At 45.8% G+C, this 15,512-nt stretch overlaps 1 protein-coding gene across 5 annotated transcripts in view; it reads left to right on the top strand.

The window, feature by feature from the left end:
* Positions 1–15,512, top strand: part of CAMK1D (calcium/calmodulin dependent protein kinase ID) — a 390,312-nt gene that overhangs the window by 146,548 nt on the left and 228,252 nt on the right. For all 5 annotated transcript variants that reach the window (XM_070601240.1, XM_070601238.1, XM_070601237.1 and 2 more), the window contains exon 2: positions 2,565–2,696. Coding sequence is in view for 3 of the 5 variants with exons in the window: in XM_070601238.1 (XP_070457339.1) it covers positions 2,565–2,696 (132 nt within the window). In the remaining 2 variants the exon portion in view is untranslated. The remainder of the gene's footprint in view (positions 1–2,564; positions 2,697–15,512) is intronic.

Here is a 15,512-nt window from a genome sequence, read left to right as displayed (position 1 = left end):
CTGTATCCTCAGAAGTGAAATTGCAGGCTAACTTTCAGTCTGAGATGATGAGACTATGAACTTGGCTTTGGCACTCTACTCAGCAGCTGTTGATAGAAACCCTTGGAGTCATGGAAGGGGGCGCCCTTGGCCATCTGGAGCCACCCTGTCCCCTTTCACAGGTGCCTCATTGTTAAGCCCCTAGCTGCTTAGCTCATGAAGCCTTTTATGTATCTGTGCCCATGGTCCTACCTACACCACGGGGTCCCAGATGGTCCATCCCTCCTGAAGTCAAGGACAAGGGCAGAGATGCCCTTGATCCAGGAGCTGCACTGTCTCACCTTGGCCTCAGCTTCCTGCAGCAGCTCACCAGCACTGGCTCTGCTGGAGACCCCTGGTGTCCTCCTCATTCCCTCATAGGTCAAGGGGTTGGTTCATGCATAAACCACACTTCTCACTCTGTTTCCAGGGAGAGAATGATCCACAGAACGAGGAAGCATTTTTCTCCTATGGCCTCCTAACAGCTACAGCTAAGCAGAGTACCTCCTCTGCGTTGGCCGTAGTCTGTTACTATTCATACAGATGGCAACTTGGTTGCTGATGCTAAAGGGCTTCTTTACCTTCTGGGAAATGGGCGTGGTTAATCTGACAGACTCAGGAGAGAAACCACTGTGATGTTGTCAGCATCAGGGACCCAAGTGGCAGATAGGGAAACTGAAAATGAATGAATGGAGTACCTGGCGTAAAATCACCCATGGCGCTAGAATCCTGGTCTTTCCTCGCTGATTTTTCTTTACCTAACATAGTTCTTGTTCTGCCTCCCGGAGGATGCAAAAGGGAGCATATACACAATGGTCCAGGATCTTCTTCCGTGTCAGAACCCTCACTGTGAGGTCAATCCACCTCAGTTTATCCCTGAGACAGAGGAGAGGGGGCGAGACAGCTCCTGGGTTGGAGGATTCCCTGAAGTTGTTATGGATTGGTTTTCTTGAGCGACAGCCATCGACAGTGATCAAGTGTCCCAGGGAATGTCTGATTCCATATATCACGCTGTGATAAATCTGTTGTGCGTTTTTATGTATTTATATTTCATAATTGCTGTTCTGCCTGGTTCCAGAAGGTTTCTGTCTATGCAGGGCATGTGGTACAGTGAGGGGGAAAATCCTGCGTGGCCAGTAATTTGTGGATTTGGGCAGAAGATCCTTGTTCTGACGTTTTCCATTTGGTTCTTTTGTAGAATGCCTATCTTCTGCCCCTCAGGTTATAATTAGATACAGACCTTGGAGATAGACGGACTTCTCTCACGAGAGTTCACGTTCCAGTAGGAAGTCAGTCCCGAAGACTCACAGTTAATTGCACTAAGAAGAGTGAATTCCTCTCGCTGGAAAGGATTTTAAAATATATGTTTGTCTTCCTTTAGTCCGTGACAGTTGCACATCCGTGTCAGACGGGTAAGGAGAGGGAGAGAAAAGTATGTTTTCCTTGCTCAGGCGGCTGTTTGATGTTGACTGAAGAACAAAGGCCCCGAGGCACCGGTATTGGGATGACATTGGTCCTTCTAGGGGTTTCTTTTGATGCAGTAGAGTTTGTCTCTCATTATAACTGTGAAGAAGCCATGTTTAGTGTCTCTCTGAGGACATAAGCGTGGCTTCTGAAAGTCTAGGGACGGAGGAGGACTCAGTGGGTCGTGGTTTTCCTTGGGTCACATGCACAGAGCCCAAGTTACTGAGGTCTGAAGTGGACAATGGAGGAGCCTGTTTCTGTTGCAGAGTCATTCCGGAAGTTCTGCCCGCAGGCACTGCCTGCTGGCAAATAGGGAGGTGGCAGGGTGGGGGACAAGGTGGCGCTGAGGTGCTGGCTCCAGCCCTCGCTGACCACGGGGGACCTCTCTGGAGAAATGGACTCTCTGGCCCGGACTGTCCTGGTTATATTTTCAGTTTGTTGCTCTGCCCCTGCAGAGTTAAATTTATATTTTCAGATAGGAAGGGCTCCCCTACTCAGGGCATCATGTGTGTTTCTGTTTGTTTGGTTTAGGGAAGAAGACTTGCATGTCCCCACCAATAATTAACCCGTGTCAATACCATGTGTTGCCCCAACTCATGCTTTAATTATATCCTTACCTATCTGTGAGAATTAATTCAATGTTTGCCGAGTGCTCTGAAATTTTCTTGGGATGAAAAGGCCCCCCGTGAGGAATGTAGAAATTTTAGTATTACTTTCTTGCTTTCCTGGGGTGTGGGTGCTGACATGCTCCTTCTGTGCAGGAACCTTCCAGGGAGCATCCATATTTGCTCCGAAGTGCCTATCGCAACGTTGCTCTGCGGGGTGGCAGGTGGCACTGGGAGGCAGCCAAACCCACGTGGACATCCACGTGTCCCTTTGCACGAGGGCACATTTGCGTGTGTGTACTTCTTTGCATAAAGAAGTTTGGTGGGGAGTGATGCTGGATAAAAAGTAACAGTCATGCTGGCGGTCGTTCTCATTGTTATTATTGCTCAAACTTGGGTAGCGGGATTGGAGGAGCCATTGTGGAGCCCGAAACTCCTGACTCTAAGCTGCTGCTTTTTCTCCCCCTTTGTTCACAGCGGGGCGTTTTCTGAAGTGGTCTTGGCCGAAGAGAAGGCAACTGGAAAACTCTTTGCGGTGAAGTGCATCCCCAAGAAGGCGCTGAAGGGCAAGGAAAGCAGCCTGGAGAACGAGATAGCAGTCTTGAGAAAGTAAGTGCCCGGAGGGCCCGACCCTCTTCCTGGACTAGCTTTGAATGGATGAGTCCCTAATCCAAGGGAAGGAGCAGGCTGCCTGGAGCTGACCTCTCAGAGGTCAAAGAGCAATCAGAAGCAGCCCACAGTAAGGACTTGGGCTCTGTTAACCAAGATTGACGTCCTGCAGTGCGTTCAGAGCACTTTTCCTCTATATATATTTTCTCAGAGCATTCAGAGTAGTCATTTGAGCTAGTTATTATTTCCAAAGGACACAGCCGTCGAGTAGACTTGGTTGTGAACTGAGACCCTGACACTCACTCTAGCTGGGTGACCTCTGGCCACTTACTACACTCTGTACCTCCTCCATAAACTGGAGTTAATTTATCTCCCCCACAGGGTGTTCTCAGGAGCTGTGAGATGGTGCTTGAGTGTTTGTAAAGCTCTTTCAACAGCACCTGCTACCTTAATAAGTGCTCAATAAAGGGTAGCTACTGCTGCCACTGCTGTGAGTACTGTTATTGTTTTGTTGTTGTTGTTGCTTTGTTTTCTAAGAAGGACGTGAAGCTTAGAGACTGAGTCATTTGTCCAACGCCTTGTACCTCGTATGTGGCAGAGCCTGGAATACTAACTCCACCAGTGTTATTTCTACACTCTTTGATGGGTTTCCCATTCTGCCACACACATGGCATCCACACCCATATGTTCCATACAGTTCACTATTTAAGTGCTTCACCTCTTCCTTGAGTTTTATTTTTGCTCCCCATGTGTAGTAGAACCAAATAAAAAAATTTCACCTCCAGCATTACAGTATGCACAGAACCCTTCTGATGTGGCTGGATCCACCCAAAATATGATTTTTCATTAGCATGGTGTCCAGCCTGCTCCCTGTATCATCATGATCAAGCCCTTCCCCCGTGTCTTACAAGGTTTTGGGGGAACAAACCCTTATATGGTACCTGCTTTTGCATGTTTGGAGTGTATCTGAGTGTTGTGCTCTGAAATTCTTAAGACCTTCTATTAATAAAAGATGTTAGAAATATCCTTGAAATTTTTGGGGTTTGGAATCAGCACATAGCAAGAATTGCTGTACAGATAAGCAGAGCAGAACGGGAACAAGCCTTGTAGGGCTCAAAACAAAGTGTTACACTCCCCACATTCTTCCTGAATAAGCCACCTTCCCACTTCTGTCTCTCGGGGACCAACAGTGCCCGCTGAACGATGCTTTGCTGCATCAGGACAAACCCAGCACCCCAGGTGGTGGGGACAGCTCGTCCTGTCCTGCAACATATGTAGTATGTGTTCCAGAACCAATGGGTCTTGATAGCTCGTTAGTGTAAGGGATTTTGCTTACTGTTTGCTTGGTTTCTAGGTTCCCTGGATTGTCTGTTAGGGACCCAAAGAGTTTCAGATTGCCCTATGGAGGATTGCATGAAATGATTCTGTGGAAGAGAATTTGGGAAAACAAATTACTCTAAGTGCATTAGCATCAAGCAGGAAAATACGATGTTAATGAAACATTTATTTAAATTGCTCATTTTCCAATATGAAATCAGCTCTTGGAGAAGAGGGTATTGGCTGGGTATTAAGTTGCAGCCGCGTTGCAGACATTTGACATTTTTGGTGGAATTCTGGGTGGGCCCAGAGCCTTCCAGAGCTTCTGCCTTGGGCGCAGGGGCTGCCCGCTGCTGAATCAAGGATGGTGCCTTTATCTTTATGTGACTCCCTGATATTTTATGTGACTCCCTCCTTTGAAGCCACAAACCCAGGAAAGTCAGTTTTCATTCTCCGTGTTATTTTCCGTCTACACGGGCAGGGGGTGTGGATGTGGGCTTTATAAGCCAGTCTTGGTTTATGCCACGGTCATTCTGCTTTAATTAGTGTCTCCGCTGTGTGCCTCACAGTAACCACTCCCAGGGAGGGGGCGATTAAAAGCAGGGAGGGCCAGGAATTTGGAATAACTCATTGTAGCAGTTTCTCCGTGTCAGCTCTTGGAGCGCCTTGATGGGTGACCCTTCTTTCGGGAATAAAGAACAAAGAAATGATTTCTCAGGGGTTACGAAGGTGATCTGTCTCCTCTACCGATTTTTTATTTGGTCCTCTGCCAATGATTTACAAGTGGAATAGGAGGCAATTGCACATCATAAGCAGCCGAAAGCACAGCATATGAGTTGTAAAGAAAATAGTTTTGGAACCACTGATACAATGCCGTCCTTGGAACATTCATTCATTTAACCATTATTTGTTAAATTCCTATGTGTCTGGCGGCACTGCTAGGCACTGAGCTGGAAAAGATAAGATGCAGTTCTTGCCCTCCGGAAGCTCCCAATTTGTTGCTAAACGAGTGCAATGATGTAGACGCCGGGAGAGAAGTCTGACCACGGGCTCGAGGGTGGGGCTGCCCAGTTCCTCCTTTAGGGTCGGATGTGAGGAAAGGTTTCACGGAGGAGGGGGTGGGTCCAGACAATGAGCGTATTTTGCTGGGGGCGGAAAGGCAGAGGGATGTTCCAACCAGGAGGAGCAGCCCAAAGAGACGTAAGGAGATGGGCGGCAGGCTGGTGCCCTGGGAACTCCACGTAGCTCATCTGCCCAGGCAGAGGATTCCAGGGGAGGCACGGGAGACCAGAGGCTGGAGAGGTCAGATTGTGGAGGCCTTGTATATCCCACTTTAGCCTTTGAACTGTGTCCTGTAGACAGTAACGAGTCATTGGAAGGTTTTAATGAAAGGAGCAATGTGATCAGGAGTATTTCATAAATATTATTGTGGCAGGACTTAGAAAGATAGATTGGAGGGGGAAAGACTCCATACAGGGAGAGCCGTTAGCAGGCCATTGGAGGAGTCTGGGAAGCAATGAGTTAAAACAGGAGCTATGGGTTGGGATGGAAGAGACATATAGGAAGGTGAGCACAAAATGGAATCTTCAGGACTTAGGAATTTGGAAGGGGCGGGGAGAGGGTTGAGGGGAGATAGATTTAGGATAACGACCAGGCTTCCGATTGAATAACTGGGTGGATAATGACCTCATTAACTGAGATGAGAAATACAGGAGCAGGAGGGCAGGCAGTGAGTTCTGATTTGCACGTACAGAGTTTGAGGTTCTTGGGAATGGCCGAGTGGAGGCGACCAGTTGACTACGGAGGTCTGAAACTCAGCTGTGATTTAGGCTTGCTGGATGTTAAAGTTTTCCAAAAGAACATATAAAAAAAACCTTTTGGTATTTTTCATAAGTAAATCATTGTAGACGATTACCTAAGGCACCTGCTTTATTCTGAATTCTGCCACGTAGCCTGGGCATTTGTATATTTCTGCACTATTTTTCATCCACGTTGGCCCCTTTGGGAGACTGCTCACCCTCCTAGTGCTGACTTTATTGCAGGGTGAGAGATTTATGTATTTCATTGGATTAGAGTAATGCAGCTAATATATCCTTAAGGATGGCTTTATACTTGCTCTGAAAATAGTTCCAAAATGAATTTTCTACTTGATACATAGATATTAAGGCAAGCTCAGAGGGAATCAGAAGTGGCAAGCATCCTAGTGGGTGGTGGCTGTGCAGCAGAGAGAGCTGCTGGTCTGACTTGGGCGTTCAGAGAGCAGAATATGGATGGTTCAGCACGAGCTTTCGCCAGAGGCTTGGTTAGCTCCAGTCCCACGATTGGAGTATTTTATGCATTGTGAAATATCACATCATCAGGGTTACATACCCTGGGTTGGATTATAGAGCTTATGGTTTCTGTGGTGTTATTTACTTAGAGGGCCGGCACTGCCCAGATCTAATTTCAAGGCAACACATAAAGCATTTTTGCAGAAGTAGAAAGGCAGATCTGTAAACAGTCTGCATTTAAATGAGAGATGAAGAGAGGAGATGCAGAAGGCAGGAGAATGGGAAATGGGAGAAGTGAACCAGAGGTACAGAGAGTAGCCTTTTTACCAATAGTTGGGGAAACCAAGGCTGAGACTGTTAAAGAAGCACCATCTGAATGAAACGTGGCACCGGAATTCAACCTGCTCCTTTAATGGTTGCTTGTTCGGCTGCAAAGATAGATGATCTTGCCCGGAGAAGGGGCTTGGGCAGGAATTGCTTTTAAATTGCCTGTTCTCCTCCATCTGGGTACGCTGGGGAGTCTCAGCTGATGGTCTCTGCCTTTTTCTAAGTCAGTGGTTCTCAGCCCCGGTTGCGCGTTAAAATCAGCTGAGAAGCATTTCAGATCGTCCTGAAGCCGGGGCCCCATTCTAGACCAACTGAGTTGGAATTGGAGGTGACGATGGGCACTGGAAATTTTAAAAGGCACCCTCATCCACCCACTGATTCTAACACACAGCCAACTCTGTGCTGAGACAGCTGTCCTGGGGTCCTCGCCTCCTGGTCTCACCTCCCAGGGGATGAAGATGCTCTGCATGTGTCCAGGAGTATGGAGAGAGGTGTGCACACGCATATGCACAGACACACCAACACACCAGATGGTGTTTCCTTTAGGAGAGAGGTTTCATTTAAAGCAGCAAACTCAAATGTGGTCCCTTTTGAAGAGCTGGATTTCATTATAAGAGAGGGCAGTGGACTTGAGCCCATCATCTCATCAGTGGGGAGCAGGCACCAGCCACTGGCTAGGTTCCAGAGTGAGAACCTGGCTTTTTGAGGGTGGCAGAAGAAGCAGGGGCATCATGGCCATTCCCGGCCTGGAGAGGCCGGCATAGGGGTCAGTCAAGTCAGCACAGCTTGGCTCTGAGCACATTATCAGGGGTCAGGGCTGCTAGAGCCAGCCCCTGCCAAAGCCCAGGATTCTCTGTGGCCAAGGTCATGATGGGCCGCAGGAAGAGTCCTGGGGCTGAACCTTCTGGAGGGAGAGGGGATGAGCCCCATAACCAGGCGGGGGCAGGACTCCAGAGGCCTGGGCGCTCTTGCAGTAGCTTGATTCTCTGGTTCTCTTGGACCAGACACGTTTCTCGCTGTGCAGCCTAACTCGAGGGAAGGCAGCTTGAGCTCCCAAAGGAGAAGACAGCTGGTTTTGTATTAAGTAATAACCTTCAGAGAAAGGCTTCTCTCTAGATTAACTCATTTGAATCTGGCTTGCTTCTGCTCTCACTGCTTTGTTCTGATGGCAGGCTGGCCTCCTTCAGTTATTTAAATCACTGCCAAGCGCCAGTTTATTGTGTGTTAGAGAAACACACGCTTCAATAGAAATTCATCAATTCAGGGTGAACAAAACCACTTTTCCAATGACTGAAAATGGCCAAGCTGGTGAAGCTGATCCTTGAGTTTCTCAGGCACCGATGCAGCTTCTTTAGGATCTATCTGATCTGCCTAGAAGGTGATGTTCTCTGGAAAGGTAGAATTAGAATTAAGGACACAAGTGGGAAGTGTGAAAAGTGACTAGAGGCCATGTGATAACAAATAGGAAGGCAGTGTATCTTTTATGATCCTAGAACCCTTGGCTACCCTGGAAAAACCTTACTGAAAGTTCCCTGAATTTCAAAAAAACATGCAATTCAAGTAAACCGGGGTTGAGGGATGTGGTAAGTTATTTCGTGGTGGTTATTGTTGTATCATGTGTGTGATTAAAATCACAGTCTTGCCAAGCGTGGAGAATGCACGTGTGGGCGTGTCTGCTGCATGACCCCAGGCCTGCTGGGGTTGACAGAACTCATGTTGACACAACTCATCCTGGACCTGTGCCACCAGGCTCTGTGAAAGCATCGAATCACGAAGAAGAGCTGACACTCTTTCCAATAGCCCTCCCAGAGACCTGACCTCAGAATCTTGCCTGATGTGGGGTCCTTCCTTCTCTTTTGCTCTGGGAGCCCTGTGGACCTGACCCCTGACTGAGGAGTCTCTCCCTGCCAGGCAGACAGTGTAAACTCAGTTCTGTTCAGACCACCATTAGCAGTCCGTTTATTTCACCTACCAATAGGCGTGTATATAAGATATAAAGTTGGTCTGATGCCAGCGCATCTTTACAGCCACGGAGGACACATTTGGTGCTTCTGAGTGGCCTTCACATGGCTGTGTCCATAGTGGATAATCCAGGACATCTTCTGTTTGATTTGAGATCCCAAATCGATTATTAGTTCTATCAGCTTCTTGGGCATTGCTTACAGAACTCCAAGAATGGAAGGGAAATTGAATCGGTGGTGTCCCTTATGACAAAACAGAGATGTTCAAATTAGCCTGAGCAGGCGTGTTAGTTTATCTGTCCAGTGACCGTGAACTTCTGGGGCCCCTCCCTGCCTGTGGTTTCTGCTTCCCAAATATTGCATGAAGTGTGGCTCTCGTGGAATGGTTTGTCTCCCTTTCTTCAGTCCTTGCTCCCACAGCACTCTGCAAATGAGAGCTCAAATGCATGTCTGTGTGGACCCTCCCCACTCTAATGCCACAATGTCCCCTGCTTGATGGAATCCAGGCTCCTTTGTAAACAAGCCCCTGGCTTTGTGATCTTGCTCTGGTACCCCTCCCCACCCCCACGCCCCATGTTTCAGTTTAGTTCCCCCGAAAGGAACAGGTCATTCAGGCCTCTGCGTCGCCCTCCCCGTCCTTCCTGCTTCAATGGGCTAAGCCTCAGTTTGAGATGCCCCCTCCTTCAGGATTCCCCCCATGATTGTCCTTGCCTAGGTGGGCTCTTCCCTCTGAGACCCCACGGCACCAAGGTTGACCTCTATCCCTCCTGATTCTGTGAAGACTCTGTGAAGTCTGCCTCTTGAGACTGAATTTCCTGAATCCAGGCCTGAATTATACAGGCATGATGGTGAGAATGGAGGCAAGGGGTGAGTCGGGGTGATTCACCGTGGAAACGCTGGACTTGGCTACTGACTTGGCGAAGTGGGATTAGGGTAAGAAAGAAATCTATGCTGACTTCCAGTTCTCTCTGGCTTTGGTGACCCAGAGGATGGCAGGTCCATCCACAACATGGGGCATTCTAGAAGAGGAGGCAGATTTGAGAGGAAGATGATTCTCCTATGGCAACAGAGCAGATTGAACTCTAGTCTGGCTGTTCCTACCACCTTTTCTACTATATATATTACTCTGTAGATATTTAGAGTCGTTGAAGAAACAATGTGTTTTATCACACTTTTAGAAACAGTGTCAATTATTTGCAAGCTTACTTCCTGGCCCCGTCTCCCTGCCATCTAATCTGGATATGTGCTTGGGGAGTTCAGGCTTTGTGTGAATTTGTTGGTGGTTTAAATTTCTCTAATAATAGATCTTGGCAAATGTTTTTCCCCTTCTTCTGTAAACTTACTTAGCTAATGATTTATACCAATTTCACTTCAATGATTCCAACAGAAGTGTATATATATCATGTAGCCTAACATTCCTTAAAAATTCAGAATTGCTTACACTGAGGATGACACACACGAAAGATGAAGTGCAAGAAGTCCTGAGATAGACTAGGATGGCAAATATAGAAAAAGAAATAAATATACACTGAAGGTTTGCTGTTTCTTTTTGGTTAAACTTTAGGTTGTGTCAGTTCTGTTTTCTGTGTGGTTTTGGCATTATTTATATGAGTAGATAAATGATTTTAGTGAAGTTTTGTTGATGACTCATTCATTATCTAGCTTAAATTATGTATAATTGGGTGAATAAATTTTATTTTACATATTTGTAGTCCACGGTTATCATTTGGGTGGTTGAAACAGTTACTATTTTAAAGCTGAATAACTGATTCTTTTTCTCAAAGTCAGTTCAAAATTGAGGCCAGAGTCTTAGGTAAGTGGGCTGAAGTTTGTAGGAAATATGCAATTAAAGGAATCGTTTCTAAAGTAGTGGTGGCATGGAATTTGGTAAATGGGGTTTAATATCCATTTTGATAGCCATTTGCATTTTTCTTTTATAAGTATGTAAAAAATAGCGTTGACTATATGATTCAGATATGTGGTTAGGTATCACCGGGGCCCCAAAGACTTGCAAGGATATTTGTAAGCAAATACAGCAGCATGAAGATGTGGTATTTTTGTTCTTGTTGGAGGCCACAGAACAGGTGTGCTAAATACACACACCCCATACATATGTGTATACATGCATGTTTGTACACACACATATACATGTATATGTACATACATATATGCGCATATACACGTATGTACACATATACACATTTTAAATACATTTTAGTTTTTTATATCTTTCCACTGAAGAGCAAAAAATTCTTTTTGCTTAATTTAGTAACTATACCCTCAAGGCTGTCAAAAACCTTCTGTCTGGGGAGCTACATAAGATAATAAGGCATCTGAAAAGCCTTTTCAAACTTGAAAATGTTCAAGTGTTAGGGATTATGCAAATGGTAGGTATTCCCACTCTCATTATACTATTGTAAGAACTCAGAACATCTCTGGGAGAGGTAAGAGCAGAAACTGTGGTATCCATTTTATGAAAGGAGAAACTGAGGTGCCGAGCGTGTAACTGGGGTGAGTGATGGAGCGAGGGAGACAGCAGAGGCTTGTGGAGCTGTTCTCCAGCTTTTAGGGTACCCAGCCTTCCCCTCTGGTAGGAAACAGCCTCTGGAACTTTGGATGCTCTGGGAACAGCTCATAGGAATCCGAAACCTCATGACTCCCAACGAATAGTGAGAAATAGATGTCAGCAGATTTCAATGGATAATAGATGTCCATAGATGTTAACAGAGTCATTGAAATAACTGTCAATTACTTAAATTAATAGACTGATAACTCTAAAATCAGAGTTCAACCCTTTGTCCCAACCTAGTCAACTGAAATCTAGAGCAATTTATATCTATCCTTTGAGATTTTAAATACAGATATTCTTACTTTGTCATAATTTGGAAACTAGCTGGGGCTTCTACAAGCCTTGTTTTATGTAACTTTTATAGTAAACCTGTCAAGTGGATATTATTTTCCAGGTTTTTTTCACGTTTTATCTTATCTACATATCCAGATGAAGAACTGGGATTTATTTAAGAAATTTCCGGAGGCCCTGTAAGTCCTGACAGGTCGAGCAGGAAGTCAGACCCAGGTCTGTCTGTCTTTCCTGTTATTGCGTTCACCTGGTTTCCCCATAGTCTCTCTTTAAGTCAGGGCTGCGTGTTCTTGATGTTGGCAACAGCCCGCCGCATGTAGGGGGTTCTCATTAACGATGAAAGAATGCGTCTCTTGTCTATTTTATACTGCCATCCTAGAGGTAGTATCGAGTCTTGGTGGACACCTGAGAACCAGCGTTAAGTTTTCATCCGACTACGCTGGTCACTCAGAAGCTGTGTGACCTTGGGCAAATTATTTCAGCTCTGTGCCTCCATTGTCAGGAAATGGGGGATGTTAGTCTTTGCCTCACATAATTGCTGTAGGGATTAAAGAATCAGTGCATGCGAGGCACTTAGAACAGGCCTGGCACATCGCGTGGGCTCTCCAAACGTTTGCTGCTGGTGTTATTAAGTGTCTGGGGGGCATCTTGCTAGACTGTGGAATAAGGAAAGGTGCCTCCCAGAGGTCACCTTCCACAGAAGTAGGAAGTCTTGACTGCCTGTACACGCCCTGTGGGAGCCCAGGGAAGCCCTGCTGGCAGAGGGCACAGTGCCCACAGGAGTGAGGTGCTGGCTCCCATCCAGCGGAGAGGGTACCACAGTGATAAAACCCAGTGTCACTGCAGAGTTCTCAAGAATATGTCAGCTTTACACTTTTTTTTGCCGAAAAAACCATGAAAATGGCTGCTCTCTTTGTCTCTCTTACTGTCTGCTTCCCCTAACATTACAGTCCCAGAGCATTACAACTGGAAAAGGAGCTTAGAGATCTCGGTCCAGCTCTCTTGACTTCCAGATGAAGAAACAGGTCCAGAGAGGTTAAGTGACTGGTCGAAGGTCACGCAGCTAATCCAAGCAGATGTGCGGCCAGAACGATGGTTTCTGGCCTCCTCATTCAGAACTCTTTCCACATAAGCACACTGGCTTTCTTGTAGAGCATCCCTCAGGAGAATGCAAGAAAATAACTCTTCCTCATCTTTAAAAGCCCCGTGGTATGTTTGGCGGGGGCTAAAGACTCTGCCCTTGTAGCTTGGCCAGATTCCAGCCTGAGACACTGAATCTGGTTTCAGAAATTCCCCTGGTGATTTCAGTTAGACGCGCTGTTCTTTCTGCGTCCCCCTCCTTCTCGGTGATTCAGAGTTGCTGCGGGCTGCTGTGATTGCTCTCCTGTTCGGCCCCAAGCTGCCTCTGGTTCTCTGGAACTCACTGGAAAGGGGTTCCGAGGCCAGCCTCCCAGCCTATTAGAGAGGAAACATTGGGAATGCTTCCTTCCCATTTCAGGTGCTTTGATGACGTTGCGCCTTTGTGCCAGTTTCTTGTCAATAGGATAAGATACCACTCCTCAGAAGTGCAGTAGGAAGAAGCCAGCTGCAGACTGTGGAAGCGTTTGGAAAGTATGGAAAGTGCCACTCTGTTGTGAGGTTATAATCCGGGAAAGCACTTCCACTCTCTCCATTCAGCTGCAGGCCAGGAAGGCATGCTGAATACCCGAGTCCTGCTCCTGGTCCTTATTTGCCCTGCTTGACCCTTTGCTCTCTCTGTACCTTTCTGGAATGTTCTAGAAACAAAGGGAGGCTGCCTTGTCACATACTGTCAGGGACATCAGAGTGGGTTTAAGGGACATTGAGTCATCCTGAGGGTGGCCCACAGAAGGGGAAGCCACTGAGCAGAGCCTGAGTGAACCACTGCTGTTCTGTTCTGTACTGTTTTCAGGGTAAGCCCACTTGTTCAAGGAGCCATGGAATTTTCTTCAATGGCGAACTGTTAATACATCAGTATGCAACTCTTTCTAGGTATAAAAGTAAACTTACAGAAAGAAGTTTTCACTCAAGCATTACATCTTCCTTGGGAGTCTCCTTTGCTGCAGAGCAAAGGGTAATGTGGCGATTTCTTGAAGATGAATGCTCCCTTGGGCTTAGTTAAGTTGGTTTGTTTGAATTGTGTTTCCATAAATCCAAACCCGATTGCCTAGCTGTAAATATCTGGTGTGTTGTTGTGCGTGTTTGTTTAATCCTAGTAGGGCCCAGGACAAAGCCACTTGATACAGCCACTGGGAGAGTGGCCCTAAAGGATAGCAGAGTACAAATTGCGTGCGGTGCCTCAGGTCTTGGGTGGAATGTTGGCGATATCTTGTATACCGTAAAAACGTGGGAGGCAAATTTGTTTTTGAGAGCATTTTCCTGTTTAACTTTGTAAAGGTCCCATTTTCTGTTGGATTCAGAACACACAACACTGTAGGGCCCTGGAAACTCCCACACTGCTGTCACTCAGGTTTTCTTTAAAGATGTCAATAGATTGGTCGGAACTTTGATTGACTTATTCTCGGGCCCAGAATTAGTTCCTCCCTCCCCCCCCCCCCGCCCCCCGTCTCTCCCTGTCTCTCTCTCTCTGTTTTGTCTTTTTTTTTTGGAGTGCTTCATTTCTTGAAACCTTGGAGAAGATAGTAGGATAGGTCAGTAAGCTAAATCTGACCCACCAACAGTATCCGTGAATAAGTTGCTTAGTGTCACTCATACCTCAATAAAACTGAAAAAAAAACCCAGTTGCTTATTGACATAATTTCCTGGAGGAATATGGCGAGTAGTTTTTACTTTCCAAAATGTAGTCATTTAATTAAGCAACGCAGATTTCATTGTGCAGGCTGGCATGCTTTAGCTGACAGTTTGGGGACAATCATTATTAAGTTGTTATGAAGTCTGTTACTGTTATTCTTCAGTCAGTATAACTTTTCCAGAAAGACAATATTCCTCTTTAAAAAATGATTTAGAACGAGTGTTTTTTTTTTTTTTCCTTTATAAAGACCATAGTGTCAAACAGTATAGTACAAACTTCTGAATGGAAACTTTGTTCTGAAGAAACTACTTGCACAAGAAATATGCTGGAATATTTTCACAATATTGTTGCCGAGTCGGCTGAGCAGATGGCAATGAGACTGCGTATGTATCTCAGACGCTTGTATTCTCTGTACTTACGAATTCAGTTAGTGCGTACACTTAATCTCCTTTTGCGGTAATGAGCGCATTCATACTTGCATAAACCATAATTTTTTGAATGAAATAACCCATAGTATCAATGCATCATTTAGAATTTTTTCATTGTGTCTTTTTTTTGAATGGTATCCACCATGACATTTATTATATTAAAATCTTGTTATTTTGAACTTGGTTTACTCAGGATAGATCTTTACAGAAATTTATCTTTTCTACTGCTCTTAAAAATTGTGTGGTGAGCCTATGATAAATAAAAAACACTTATGAAGGTCTTATAAAACCTACGTAGGGGGCCGGCCCAGTGGCGTAGTGGTTAAGTTCACGCAGTCCACTTTGGGGCCTGGGTTCGGAGGTTTGGGTCCCAGGTGTGGACCTACGCCACTCATCAAGCCATGCTGTGGTGGTACCCCACATACGAAATAGAGGAAGAGGCGCACAGGTGATAGCTCAGGAACAATCTTCCTCAAGCAAAAAGGAGAAGATTGGCAGCAGGTATTAGCTCAGGGCCAATCTTCCTCACTAAAAAAAACACACAACTCCCCCCCACCTCCTCCCCACCACCTAGGAAAGTGAATATTTCTTGAAACTAGTATGCTAAATGTTGGTAATTACCATTTGACTTAAGTATATGTGGCTGTGACCCTGGGTAGCTATAGGTTCAACAATCTGCAAGTATTGAAATAGTTCAACTCCCTTTAAAAATATTTTATAGCTCAGACTTTTAAATAGTTTAGATTTGTCCTCTTCTAATTACTCTGGATTGGAGAGCTCTTAAATCTCCTTAAGAAGATCACGTCACACTTCCAAGATTGTTGATTTTGTCCTAACCTGTAATTCTCCGCCCTGCCCCCCCCTCATTTACCTCTTCAAGATG

Source organism: Equus przewalskii, chromosome 30 (genome assembly GCF_037783145.1).
Source record: "Equus przewalskii isolate Varuska chromosome 30, EquPr2, whole genome shotgun sequence".
NCBI lineage: Eukaryota > Metazoa > Chordata > Mammalia > Perissodactyla > Equidae > Equus > Equus przewalskii.
The sequence above is the reverse complement of the archived record's forward strand: the minus strand, read 5'-3'. Positions and strand labels throughout refer to the sequence as shown.